Genomic DNA, 15,165 nt, shown 5'->3' on the forward strand with positions numbered 1-15,165 from the left:
TTACATTTTGCCCAGATGATAATGATTCTGCTTTTCTTGACCCCTGGATGTGACATAACGTGCTGTAGATAAGCCTTACAGAACTATTGTTCATAAGAACAGCCCTGCTGGATCAGGCCATAGGCCCATCTAGTCCAGCTTTCTGTATCTCACAGCAGCCCACCAAATGCCCCAGGGAGCACACAAGACCACAAGAGACCTGCGTCCTGGTGCCCTCCCTTGCATCTGGCATTCTGACATAGTCCATTTCTAAAATCAGAAGGCTGCACATACACATCATGGCTTGTAACCCATAATAGATTTTTTTCTCCAGAAACTTGTCCAATCCCCTTTCAAAGGCGTCCAGGCCAGATGCCATCACCACGTCTGTGGCAAACACACGCTGAGTAAAGAAATATTTTCTTCTGTTTGTCCTATCTCTCCCAACACTCAATTTCAGTGGATGTCTCCTGGTTCTGGTGTTATGTGAAAGCGTAAAGAGCATGTCTCTATCCACTATCCTTCCCCAAACTCCCAGCCTGAGTGAACATGCAGAAGAGAAAGAAGGGATTGCCCTAACCAGAGGGAGAGAGAGAGTGAAGCTTCCCTCAAACCAGGCACAACTGCTGCTCACTGCAACAGAAGATTAACAGTCTGGGCGGGGTGGGGGAGTCAGTCTGCAACAGGGACAAATGCTTCCTCACATAGACTCTTCCAAACCCTTGACTGTCAAAACGAATGAGATTAGAACAAAAAAATAGCTGCTTAATTCTATCTATTTTAAGAAACTCATAGGCTGCTCCTTCAGTTTAAGCCTAGTGCCACTCACAAGACATAAAATAAAATTAATGATTACAATCATGATTGGCACAGCAGGAAAAAACAGTTAAACCTCTTAAGAGATTAAAACCAGTTTGTAGCTGATATACGGGAAGGTCTTGGCAAAGGAAGTGATTGTCACCTGGTGCTGAAAAGAAATCAAGTTTAGTGCAAAGACAGCCACCTTGGGTATTCTAAGTATGGGGTGCCACAACTGAGAAGGCCAGTCTTGACCATTCTTTAACCATCCACAGGTTTGCGAGTTGGAATTCTTGATGGATGTGTGGCAGCAAAGAAGATTCTTCCTTTACTAAAAAAAAAACTCTTTCCTCCCTGCCTCTGTAGGCAGCAGCAGCCCCTTAAGAACATATAAACAGCCCCACTGGATCAGGCCATAGGCCCATCTAGCTCAGCTTCTTGTATCTCACAGCGGCCCACCAAATGCCCCAGGGAGCACACCAGATAACAAGAGACCTGCAAGGCTTCCTGGGAATTGTAGTTAAGAACATAAGAACAGCCCCACTGGATCAGGCCATAGGCCCATCTAGTCCAGCTTTCTGTATCTCACAGCGGCCCACCAAATGCCCCAGGGAGCACACCAGATAACAAGAGACCTTACACTGGTGCCCTCCCTTGCATCTGGCCTTCTGACATAGCCCATTTCTAAAACCAGGAGGTTGCGCATACACATCATGGCTTGTACCCCGTAATGGATTTTTCCTCCAGAAACTTGTCCAATCCCCTTTTCAAGGCGTCCAGGCCAGATGCCGTCACCACATCCTGTGGCAAGGAGTTCCACAGACCAACCACACGCTGAGTAAAAAAATATTTTCTTTTGTCTGTCCTAACTCTCCCAACACTCAATTTGAGTGGATGTCCCCTGGTTCTGGTGTTATGTGAGAGTGTAAAGAACATCACCCTATCCACTCTGTCCATCCCCTGCATAATTTTGTATGTCTCAAAATTATGTAAGTGTCCCTTACGCACTTTGAGCACCGACAGCATTCTCAGCAACTGGTTCCCATTTTAATTTATAATGAATGGCAAGGCCGCATCTGGATATTGCCCAGTTCTAGAGGCCACATCTCAAAAAGAATATAGTGGAACTGGAAAAGGTGTAGAAGAGAAGGACCAAAATGATTAATGGTCCTTTATGGACTAGCAACTCCTTTATGAGGAAAGGCTACAGCGTTTGGGGTTCTTCAGTTTAGAAAGAAGGAGCTTGGGGAGGGGGGGATATGATTGAAACAGTGATGAATGGAACGGACAGAGGGATAGAGGGAGGCTCTTTTTCCGCTCACATAACACCAGAAACAGGCGACATCCACTAAAATTGAGTGTTGGGAGAGTGAGAACAGACAAAAGGAAATATTCCTTTACCCAGCAAGTAATTAACGTGTGGAAATCCTTGCCACAGGATGTGGTGATGGCACCTGGCCTACATGTCTTTAAAAGGGGACTGGGCACATTTATAGAGGAAAAGTTCACCAGCAACAACAAGTCATGGCTATATGCGGGGTACTAGAGGCCGCCTCTCTCCGAATGCCAGGAGCAAGGGAGTGGCAAGAGGATACAGGCATCCTGTTGTGTCGTGTGCTCCCAGAGGCATCTGGTGGGCCACTATCAGATACAAGAAGCTGGACTAGATGGGCCTATGGCCTGATCCAGTGGGGCTGTTCTTATGTTAACTACAATTCCCAGGAAGCCTTGCAGGTCTCTTGTTCTCTGGTGTGCTCCCTGGGGCATTTGGTGGGCTGCTGTGAGATCCAGGGAGCTGGACTAGATGGGCCTATGGCCTGATCCAGTGGGGCTGTTCTTATGTTCTTAACTACAATTCCCAGGAAGCCTTGCAGGTCTCTTGTTATCTGGTGTGCTCCCTGGGGCATTTGGTGGGCCGCTGTGAGATACAGGAAGCTGGACTAGATGGGCCCTTGGCATGGTGTGGAAAGGCTCTTATCTCTAGAATGCTCCAGGGAACAGTCCTCCGATATCACACAGGGGCATTTCTTGGCACCCTGTAGGGAAAAAAAAATAGGACAACCAGCATGAGCTGCCCATTGACAATGCAATCAATGCTCAAAGCGCTACTGGAGCTACCATCAACAGGGGTGCAGCAAAAATAGGTTTTTAAAAAGCACCACTGCTGCCGCCCAAGGTGCTGTGGAAAAAGGGTTTTAAGGAGAGAAAATAAAAGCCGTTCTCCATGGGCGAGCCCCTTGAAGTCAGTTAGGATAATTCTGGTACATTCTCTAGTTTTAATTAGATGGCCTGAAAAGATCTTTTCTTCAATCACCCCCCACCCAGCCCACCCACCAGGGAAACTCTGAAAACACCGTCAGATGTGGGCTGCGGCGTTCTGACAGGTGCACACAGAACTAGCTCTTGTGACAAAAGCCTAACCTGCAGTCCCTAAATCAAGGAAGATAATTAGAAGGAGATTTAAAGAAGGTTTGCTTTACTGCAGTGAACCTGTGTGGGAAGAAACAGGTTCACAGGTTCACTGAATAAAAATCTCCCAATAACTCACTGTCCCTATACTAAAGCTTATCAGGTTCCACTGTAGGAAAAATGCTGGCCACTGAATCCTAAGCATGTGTCTCTATAGCGAATGTTCACCAAAATGGATGAAACTTAAAAGCAAAGAAATATATTTAAGGTTTGGGTGCAAGGTTCTCTCCCCTCTGCCTGCATGATAGGCACTGCCTGCCCCTTCTTCCAAACCAAACCTGATTTTCTGGGGCAAGGGAATCTCAGGAACATGTTGCCTTTCTCCCACAACTTTGGAGTTACCTTCCCAAGCCTCCTCCTCTATGAAGGGTTATCAATGGCTCCATCTCAATGGAGATGGATTTTTCCATCTGATTTTGGAAAATGATTTTTCCATATGCCATCACTTACACCAGTGGTATACAGCGTGGGGCGACGTGACATCCCAGCCTGAGGGCCCTGGCCTCTACCCCTTAAGGGGCGGGGGCAGGGGGAAAGGCACCAATGTAATCCCCAGGATCACATCGCTAACGGGGCTGCAGGGACTGGAATGTACTCACCAGTCCCTGCAGCAGCATCCTGGGGGTGTGGCGAGCCCCGCACAAACATCTGCAGGGCTCCCCCTCACCGCTATGAGTACTGTTACCACCAGATCATCACTCCTCTTAAAGGAGAATGCAGTGGTTCTGTCACGGGTTGATCCCCAGTCCTGACATGTAATTTACTGGCTGCATAGTGGCAGGCCTGAAGCCTTGCCAGAGCAAGCCAGCACAGCACCCTGGGAACTTGGAGCTGATGCAACATCGGGTGATGTGCATCAGGTGACAGTATGTGAGTGTGTCTGTGTGTGGCAGCACCTGCATAGTCAGCATGACTGTGCAGTATTTCCTGCACTCTGATTGGTCACAAGAAGTATAAGTTCCAGCAGGGGCAAGCAAGTGGTGTGGGAGAAGCAGAGCATTGTGAGCCGGAGGCTACGTTAGTTGGATCAGTGAATCGTGTACCGTTTGTATTATCTGGACTGTAAATATCTGTACATAGTAAAGGAGGAGTGTGTTGGAGAACTTCTGCCTTTGAGTCTTCTTTGTCGCCGGGGGTGAGGGCAGTCCGACCTTGAGGCACAGAAACGATAACTGCCGTGCAGCTTTCTACGTGCCAAGCCGCTGGCGGAGCTCCAGCAGCAGAGCGGAGCTGTCCCGGAGCGGCCTGGGCACAATGCAGCTCGCAACAGGTTCCCGCTGGCCTGGTGGGTTGTGACCAAATGTTTCACAACCAAAGGTGACGGTACCTGGCTTGGATTTGTTATCCACTTGTATCTCTGAAGACAGAAAGATGGATATTTTATTTACCAATTATGACTCAAATACCATCATGCTTACTTAGGAGCTAAACCAGTGGTTCTCAACCTTTGTCCCCCACTGCACCACTTTGCATGGTCCACCTATTTGAAGTACAGCCTGAAGTAACTGGTGATGATGTTATTGCCAGTTACCTCCAGACTGGAAGGCCAGACGTGACACAATAAACACTGCTAAGAGCTCAGGGCAGATGGGAGGGCTTGTTCAAGGGCACAAAAAGTGAACGCTGGAGTTCACCTATCGAGCCAAGCTTCCGACCAGTGCTGACTGCATTGCATTGCTCATCTCACTGCCAGGCAATGGGGGTATGGGGGTCCCATGTGTAAAACCAGACACCACCTCAAGTACCACTATAGGTACGAATAGTGCTGGTTGAGAAACGCCGATCCCAACCATTTCCAGACAGGAAGACAGTGCAGAAATCTTCAATACTACACTTGCTGAAGCATGTAAGTCAGCAATAAATGCTGTCGCAATTGCTTCTTTCTGAGCAAAGCTGCAAAATATGCCAGGGGGGGGGGGCAGACTATCATTTCCAAAAAATCTAATGAGCATAACATACATTTAAAATGAGAATCAGAAAATGCAAAACTGTCAGTTTGTAGGAGGAACAATCAACCAGGAGAGTGGCACCTGTGCATACCAAAAATTATAGACCATAATCTTCAAAGAAAGTATTTCTATTAGAGACACAACCAGCATCCTGACAGTCAAAGGGCACATACTCTGAACATGAACCAATTTATTGCATGTTAAAACAAGCCAGCCTAATGGAACAGTTTTTGCTAATAAAATACTGTCAAAAGCCTGCTTACTTGACCGTGTTCATGTGTAAGGGTGCTTTTTAAATCTGTCATTTTACACCTGCTTAGCTCCTCCCAACAAATTAAAATGGGACCGCTGAACGGGAAACCCAGGTTACATTTCCGCAGACATGACAGAGAGACTACAATGAGAAGGAACAGACACAGGCTACCTACACTGGGGAACAAAAATGAAGCCTCACAAGGCTCCAAGATGGCAACGGCTCAAGAGTAACAAAAAAGCAGCTGGGATGGTAACACCCTGAAGCCGCAGGTGGGCACCAAATCTTGCTTCATACACTACTAGTGCATTAAATAGCTTCACTGGGTGCCATGGTAGATGCTAATAAAGTCTCAGATTTAATAGCTGAAGGTTCAGGATTGAAATGTTTTTAAAATAAGCAAAAAACTGCACCAGTTCAGATTTTAACCAAGGATACCATTTTGAATGGCTTCCCCTTCATATAAAACATACTCCCAAATCGAAATCTAGTACATCACTAAATGCTGCTCATTTTTCACCTGTAGGGAAGGTGTTTCATACTGAGAGAGCATTCAATACATGGGATCTCACCAGTTCTTCAGTCTGAAGTGGTACAATGCACTGTATACTTAGCCCCCTCCCCAGATCTCTATCACCTCATGTTACTCTGTAACAGTAGATCCAGACTGACTCAACTGCTTCAGAAGGCCTCCTGGACACAACTGGAAGGCACTTCCAGTTCATGCCCCTGGCCTCCCTGTGGATTTCAGCATCCATGGATTTCAGTATCCGTGGGGAGTTGTAGAACAGAGCCTTTGTGGATACCGAGGGCCCACAATAATGTTATTTTTCAGCTCAGGATTTTTAAATCTCCTGAGTTACAACACTATTGAAAGGAAAATATTATGTCCACACTGTTGATTGGGAAGGCTGAAGGGATGTGGCTTGGCTAAGGTCACGTAGTGAATTCATGGTGGAGTCAAGATTTGAAGTGGGAAAGTCCTGATTTGCAGCTCAGCCTCTGAGTCATCAGCTCTTTATGAACTTGGAATGGAAGAGGCATTACTCATGTCACATAGAGGCAGAGGACAGAAAGACCAGTTCCCTCAATCAGCAGGAGATGAGCTTCAAAAGAGAGTCCTAATATTATCTATATTCTTCTACATTCCTCACCTATCTCAAGATGTCTTCCCAAACCACTTCTTCTGTTCACATTCTCCCACACACCAAGTCAGAATAAGGAATGATGGGCAGACTTCCCACTGAGCCAAATTGATCTTTCAGCTGACTAGAGAAGGTTGGTGGCAAAAACATGAAGAAGGCATTTAATGTAGAGAACAAATGAACTATGCACTAATTTGATCTAGACTATCAGGCTATATAGCATTACTGCAGCACCCAAGTGCCTTGAAATCCTTTCATATCTTGCTCTCCAACTGGACATGCCCCACTGTTGCACACAGGGCTAAAATACAAATGCAGGCGTTTGATTTGCCGTTATGCATAAGGATGGCCAATGCATTAAAAGAGGCATCTCTATGCCACTTGAGGAAAGTTATTTCATTTTCAGCTATTTCTCCAAGAGAAAAAGCCCCAGGGGGGCTGCACAGTAACTATGGAGGTTGCAATCCGATGCACAATTTCTCGTGAGTAAGCTTCTTTGAACAGAAAGGGACTTTTTGCTCTCAGAGGGTTAGGACAGGCACCAGTTGTGTGGCTGTGGGTCACGGAAACAGGCCTCACAAGGCCCCACTTGTGGAGTTGCACTAGTTCAGCATCACGTTCTCTGGAATGGACAAGGAGCTTCCTCCAGGAAGCCCACAAGTAGGATATGCAGCCTTCTGGTGCTGTTGCTTTTGGCAACTGCTATTCAGCAGCACAGTGCTGTTGAACATGGAGGCTCTATAATAACCCATCAGGAGTAATGGTTTCTTCTAGACCTCTTTTCCACCATGATTTTATCCAATTCCATTTTTTAAAGCCATCTAAGCAATGAACACAATCATTTCTAGTTGCAGCAAACTCCACAGTGTTTCAGAAGGAAAGGTTTCAATTTTGTGCTTTGCGAACTGCTCCCAATTTTCTTCCACTCAGTGTAACTAGCAGGTATAAAATATGAACACTACACAATAACATTTCTTGATTAACAAATGTGCATCCAACTATTAGACAAGCAAAGAGAAAATATTTTCCTTGTTTCCTCTTATGTCATGATTACTTTTCTGCTTAACAGGAGACTCTCTAAAGGACATGGACACTCTTTATTTCATTCAAAGTCACTTTCAGCTGTCCTGGAATCTCAGAATAGGCCAGGGAATATATGAAAATTAAAAGGAAGACCCTGAATCAAAATCAGTACACTTTTTCTTCTTGCATAGATGATTCAAGTGTCTTTCTTTTAAATCACAAACATAGTAAATATGCACTATTATTTCAAAGTATGTACTTCACAGAATACATGCATACATGTTCTAAGAAGCTCAAGGAGGCTTCTGGGTCTTACTTTTTACTTTCCATAGGAGTGGACTGCGTTCTTTGGTGCAGACCCTAAGAATCACAATCTGAAAATTATATTTCTATAATTTAGTGTCGGTGCCACTAGGTAAGGGTGTCAGGTTCCATGAAAAATGGAGTTGGGAGCCTTGGGGATTAAATTTCCCAGGAAACCTAATGTACTGCTGCCAAAGGTAAGTTGTAGGGCATTATGGAGGTTCTGTCACGAGGACTTCTACTACATCAGTTATGTTTTGGGGAAAAGAAAGGGAGCATTGAGGGCTCTTCTAGCTAGCGAGAGTTGGGGGGCTTGCAGGGATGCATCTGGACCCCACTACACTTCTGATGGTGCCAAAAACAACAATGGACATGAACGTCAAAATAGACTTGGAGTACTATTTTATGATTTCTTTGGAACGAGAGATTTGCTTTAGCTGAGCTCATTCTGCAATATCTTGGGGAGGGGGTGGGAGGGGCACTTAATCATCACTACACAGAACAGTAGCTCTAAGTAAGATAGTGGGAATGTTAAGACTCAACTAGAGAACCTTAAGAATGACTGCTGAACAATATGTGAAAAATAGTTTTGTCAACCTGTTCTGAAATGATGTTGTAAACTGCTTCCAAGGTCAGTAAATTCTTGAAGAAGCTGTAAAACACAAGGCAATTTTTTCATAATCTAGATTGCTATATAGGATACATTCAATCCGTTTACTCAAATCATACATTTTGTCCAAAGCGGAATTTTATTCACAGCATAACAAACACTTCAGCTTATTTCAGAAACTAACATTTCTTATATATCACGTTCACGGTCCAGCTGAACGGACTACCCCAAAAGCTACCTGCCCATCACGAAAAATGAAAAATGAATTTCACATCAAACGTTTAGATGGAAAAATTCTTCACTGTGGGTATTCTCATCCCTTCGACATAACCTGAGCAGATGCGGCCAGTTAACAGGGACTCAAGCCTCCCAGCAGCATTTTTTTTGCATAAAGTGGAACTGCTAAGTACATTTCACCCCAGGTAATATTGGACAAATCCATTTTCCATCAAATTGCAAACTTTAGCTCAAAATATGAGGGGGAAAACATCCGGGACTGGTGCCCTTGGCTTTTCTCTTTTTTACCTTGTCCTCCCCTTTAAACAAAAGCATCAGTACAGCAAGTTAATGCTGGAAGGGCCATTTCTACTCATTATCCTGGACTGCAAGCGAGCAATATTGCTGGGTACAGAAGATGAGATAGAAAGGAAGGGTTACTAAATGGAGCTGGAGACATGCCAATTACCAACCTTTCTGCCAATGACTTTTTCAGAAGAGAGTCTAGACTATCCTTACACTAGCACTTAAACAATTAGGTTGAACTAGAAGACACTGCGACCACCTCTCAGAAGCTTCCTGTGTCTATGAAGCTAGAATTATTTTAGTATATCTGCTGATGCACTCACAGTGTGTGAGTATGAATTGCTGACATTCTGGACATGAAAAAATACAAGAGACTGGTGGCCTGAGATGAATAATGAGGTAGTCAAGTTTGCTGATAACAGAAGGATCCCCTCCCCATTGGGTCACTGAGCGAGATAATGAGCTTCAGTGTAAATAAATGCGATATGATGCCCTTTGGGACCAAATACTTTAACATCCAATGTACACAAAGAGGTCTAAATCTGACTACAACCATGGCAAGAAAGAAATAATGAAAACTGAGCAGAAAGCTCTCTCAAAATGTCTATTAAGATTGTTGCAACATGAAAAAAGGCAAATTCTTTGGTTTTAGGAAAAAAAAAAATTTGGTCTCATCTCAGGTAGGGAGATCAGGAAGGTACAGAGAAGGACAACCCATTATCAAGGGCACCTTCCCTAGGAAGATAGATCAAAGTAGTTGTGGTTTCATTTGGTTTTATGTGGTTTTATAAGGCTAACCGCAGACATGACAGAGGCTCCCAAAATGATACGTGACACAGAGAGTGAATGAAGAGAAAGTTCTTTTGTTCCAAATGCTAAAACTCCAGGTTAACTAGTGAAACAGGTTGCAGGAGGTAAGCAGTTAGAGATGGACGCTTTAATCCTGCTCAGACCACGAGCTTTGTGGGGGAAGCACCTTACTGTCGAAAACAAAATGCAGAACTACCAAGACCTTGGTCTACAGCAGCAAGACAATTCTTTTGCAACACTTCCTCTTGCTTTGATTTAGTTTTCCAGAATGGTTTGCAACTGAGGGAATTATAATAAACCCAAATAAACAAGTTACCTTTACACTGTACCATTATTCAACTGGAGAATGTTGCTGCTTACCCCACTTCATCATGACTTGGCTGACAGATCAATGCAACTTCAAGATATATATATCTGTACTCATCCAGCTTATAAATAAGCTCTCATAGAACATTTTTACAGAGCAGAAACATCTTCGGTATTACTGCTAAGAGTTCGCCTTACAAAGAACCTAAAATAGCAAAACAGGTTTTGCTATCTTAATTCTGAGCTTTCATTAACCAGTTACTCCCACCCTTCAGCAGACCGGCATACCATGCTGTGATAGCAACTACTATTAGCAACAACATGTGGTACTGAAAACAAGAGAATGCTAATTTTTTAACTTCATAAAAAAAGCGTGTCCTCAAGTAAATTTGGGGGGAAAAGCAAATCTAATTTCTAGGAGCCAGCATCATATCTTCAGACCCCAGCTCTGAGAATATGTAAGGCGGCTGAATCAAATTTTTCCAAATCAGACAAACTTATGCCTGTGGCTTTTCCTTTCACGACTCAAAGGTAAATTAAAGCAAGAAGACCCTCTGCTGCTTCTCCTAATGTTGCTTCCAAAACAGAATAACATAGTTCTAGGTTATCAACAGATGGCCAATGGTTAGATCTGACCCACCAAGTAATTTTATAGTTTACCATTCTGGATATTTATATTCAGCTTTTCTTCATAAGATGATGGTCCAGCAGTATAGCTAGGGGTGTGTACATGTGTGTGGCTTGGCAAGTTTTGCAGGCGCCGCAATGCACCCTCTAACTGGCCTCTCCCACTTGCCGCCAGAATCATTCTGGTAGCACATTCCCACTGCTGCCCAGAACAGCTCCAGTGGCGAGTGGGAGGGGCAGCTTACTCAGTGCATTGCAGCACCTGCAATACTTACTCCCCCATAGCTATCCCACTGTGATGGCCCCCAAACTTCCCACCAAATTAAAAAAATACATATAACCCAAGTTTCACTTGTGAAAAAAGTTTTTAAGAGACGTATTTCTCTTATACAGTAGTTAGATGTGTAGCAAATGGCCTTGCTTGCAGCTCACTCAGAAAAGGAATGAGACTTACATTTCCAACTCACACTTAGGCTGCAATCCTAGCCACACTTTCCTGAGAGTAAGCCCCATTGAACAAAAATAGGACTTACTTCTGAGTAGACCTGGTTAGGATTGCGCCCTTAAATTTTGCAGTTACTGAAAGTGATGTTGCAAACTGTCTCACACAGACAGATTGTGCTGTGCAATGGTATATACTCCCAACCCTTGTCTGGAGGAAGAAGAATAGATAAGCTAGCCACCCCTGGTCTGGGGCCAGCTTAAGACAAAACGTGCCTAAAAATTCAAGAGAGACTAAATACAAGGCCAGCCATGACTGCTGTTGCTTGACATACTGATTGAGGACTAAGCTAAAAAGACAGAGAGAAAATACTGAGATGATTCAATCTAGGTGTGAATCACAGGAGATAGTAGGAGCCAGGGAAGTGAGGGGTTATCATCACTTACCTCCCTAGTTCCTGGAGCTTCCCACTCAAAAGCAAGGTGTAGATGAAGAATAACATGTAATGGAAATGTGTAGGATTAAGTTAATTGCAGCTGATTGGAAGCACCTGCTGGAGAAGAGGTGAGAATACCTGCTGTTTTAGAATTTTGAACACGTCCATCCAAAATTCATACACACAGACACATGTTGAACTCCACCCCCCTCCATATTCTGCTCTCTAGTTACTTTTAAAATCCAAATGTTGCTTGTCTTTTTGGAGAAAAATTTGATGACAGAACAAATCACAGAGACTACAGTCAACAAAGTCAATCTGTGACCATTAAAAATACATACACTTGAAAGAGGAATCAACAGTGGTTTTGGCGAAAAAAGCCAGTGACATCCATGGCTGAGAACATCAAGTCTGGGAGTCAGCGGCTCAAAAGCTTGTGACAAGTTTAGCAGAAAGACAGAGATCACGAACGGCCCACACATGCAAAGACAACACAAGCCAACATCTTACCTAGTAAGCGTGTACTCCCTGAGTCCTGAATGCAGGTTCATGGCGGAAAAGGTACCTATACATCCACGCAATCGTTTGTCGCGACCAATCTTCCACGTTACGAAGAGTGGGCTGTTTGAAGGGAAAAGAGAAAAAAGGAAGAACGTGAGAGGAGTTCTGACAGCCATGTGAGTCAGCCACCCTGCTGCTTGAGAATCAACCTGTTCCTGTGAAATGTTGTTAAGTGTATTACTATAAATATGTCTTGAGGTCCGTCGCACATACCACTGTACATAAAGGTGTTGAAAAACAAAGAGGACAAAGTGGCAAAAGGAAAAGGAAAGCGCAGCTAATTCCCTTTTCAGCACTCATCCAACTCAGTTTTAAAAAGGCTAAAACAGGTGACACAATGTACAGCACCTACTAGAATATTCCTGAACATATCTTTTTACAACGGAGCAGTAGGTTTTGAGCGCTTGATCAGTTACTATGCCCAACACTCGCTCCAGACCTTCAGAAGGAAAACAATGTCATTTCCCTCTAGCTTACGCTCTCGTTAAATCAGGAGCCACCAAACCCTGGCCCACGGGCCAGATTCAACACTCTAGGATTCTGTCTGGGCTTGGCAGTGGCAAAGGCTTACCATTCTGCAGCCAACGTCCACCATCCCTTAACTTCACACAGATTCAGGCGGGGTAGCCGCTTCTGCCAGGAATTTGGGGTGCAGAGCCTTCTGAAGCAACAGGCAGCAGAAGTTTATGTGAAGATGGGGGGGGGGGAAGTGATGAACATGGGCTGCAAATGGTAAGGCTTTGCCATCACAGTGCCGCATCCAGATGGAGAAACTTGGAGCACAGCGGACCGTAGTTTGGAGATTGCTAATTGAAAGGGTAGAGATCAGGATGGTTTAAAAAAAAGATGTCTGGGGCCTAGACACTCTGACCACATATCTTGGGTTACTAGGATGAATTCTGACTCCATTATGCTTACAAAGCAGGATGAAAGGTTACATACACCTAACTTCTGGGACTGCTGCTTTTGCTACGCGTTGGGTTTTCTCAGCTTCAACTCTTGTACACCCTCTCCTTCCTAAATCTATTTATAGTCAGCACTCAAAGAGATGCTATTATGTGAAAAGTAGTAGCACTCACTGGTTCTACCAACATTCCCCAGCTCCTGAGAGTTCACAAGCTCATTTCACCCTTTCCCTAAACCCACCTGACATTCCATCAGAAAGAAACTGCAATGATCTGCATGTACAACATCCAACGTGCCTGGAAGAGGGTCTCAAACTCAATCTGCTTGTGTAATTTTTTTTTAAAGTTGACTATATTGCACGTTTATCAGCGGCGTGACAGTCAGAAATTGATCAGGTGAAGCTTTCCTAACACCACACATCCATGACATTAAATGTCAGCACACAGATGTCTGATGATCATACAAGATGATAAAAATCACGTGAACCTTGTTGGGAAAGAGTTGGCAACCACCTATCAGGATCAAATAGAAGGAAGGGGCAGGGGGAAAAAAGCTAGGCCCCAACTGTAAAGTAAAAAGATTGAGTGGAAAATGCAATAATTAAATCAAGTACAGTGGTGCCTCGCAAGACGAATGCCTCGCGCAACGAAAAACTCGCAAGACGAAAGCGTTTTGCGATTTTTTTGGTGACTCGCAAGATGAATTTTTCTATGGCCGTGCTTCGCAAGATGAATTTTTTATGCATTTTTTTTGGTTTTGGTTTGTTTTAAATCGCACAACCGTTAATACCCAGGATGCATTGTGCCTGGAGGTTAAAAAGTTGAAGTTTTGTGCTTGAAATTTTTGAAATCCTCTGTACAGTATGTATGCCTTTAAAGAGCACTTAATAAACACTTTGTAAACCAAATTTGACTTTGTTCTGACTTTTTTTGCCCATAGGAACGCATTAATTAAATTTCAATACATTCCTATGGGAAACCGCGCTTCGCAAGATGAAATTTTCGCAATACGAAACGACTCGCAGAACGAATTAATTTCGTCTTGCGAGGCCCCACTGTATTTATTTATTAGTAGAATTTATATCCCACCTTTCCACTCCAGAAAGGAGCACTCAAGGCAGCTAAGCAGGGCAGCATTCTCTAAACTGTGAGCTGCATTCTGATGTGCAGTGGGTTGCAAGACAATCCTCTCTGCCACGCCACAACTGGGAGCCTCCAGAGGCCACTTCTGGGTTGTGCTCGGCCTGCAACGCATTCCATTGGCCTTTGCAGGCCCTAGAAGGCCTTGTGAAAAATAACTTCCAGTTTGCGTCCACAGGGCATTCAGGGGCCTGTGGAGGCCAACGGTGTGTGTCGCAGGCCTGGTGTGACCCAGAAGCAGCCTCTCTCTGGAGGCTCCCAGTAATGCTTTGCAGAACAACAGAGAGCATCACATTGTGAGCCATCACGGAGGATGAGGTGGGTCATGATGCCACAAAGTTTGGGAACTGTGGAAATAAGAAGTCATCTCAGAAGAATGGAAATTCAGTGAAAGGAAACATGCATAATGCCACAGGATGCACAGCCAGATGCAGCAAAGTAGGTCTGGTCAGTGCCAGGATGGGAGGTTGCCTAGGAACTCCCTCTGAAGGAGCAGGTCCGCAGCTTGGGGGTTCTCCTGGATCCACAGCTGCTCCTGGAGTCCCAGGTGGCGGCTGTGGCCAGGGGAGCCTTTGCTCAGCTTCGGCTGATTCGCCAGCTGTGACCGTACCTGAGCTGCGCGGACCTGGCCACAATAACCCATGCCCTAGTGACATCTAGATTAGATTACTGCAATGCGTTCTACGTGGGGCTGCCTTTGAAGATGGTCCGGAAATTACGACTAGTACAGAACGCAGCTGCTCGTGTGGTTGCTGGGGCACGTCGGTTTGACTCTGGTGAGCCGTTGCTCTGGCGGCTACACTGGCTGCCGGTTCTGTTCCAGGTCCAATTCAAGGTGCTAGTTTTGACTTTTAAAGCCCTTTACAGCTCGGGTCCAGGGTATCTGA

The 15,165-nt window shown here is 44.6% G+C and overlaps 1 protein-coding gene across 1 annotated transcript in view; it reads right to left on the reverse strand.

Annotated features, from left to right (window-relative positions):
* The window catches only part of AMMECR1 (AMMECR nuclear protein 1), a 108,732-nt gene that overhangs the window by 38,861 nt on the left and 54,706 nt on the right, over positions 1-15,165 (reverse strand). The window contains exon 4 of the mRNA XM_066640106.1: positions 12,183-12,293. Coding sequence (XP_066496203.1) covers positions 12,183-12,293 — 111 coding nt within the window. The remainder of the gene's footprint in view (positions 1-12,182; positions 12,294-15,165) is intronic.

The sequence above is a fragment of the Tiliqua scincoides genome, chromosome 12, assembly GCF_035046505.1.
Source record: "Tiliqua scincoides isolate rTilSci1 chromosome 12, rTilSci1.hap2, whole genome shotgun sequence".
NCBI lineage: Eukaryota > Metazoa > Chordata > Lepidosauria > Squamata > Scincidae > Tiliqua > Tiliqua scincoides.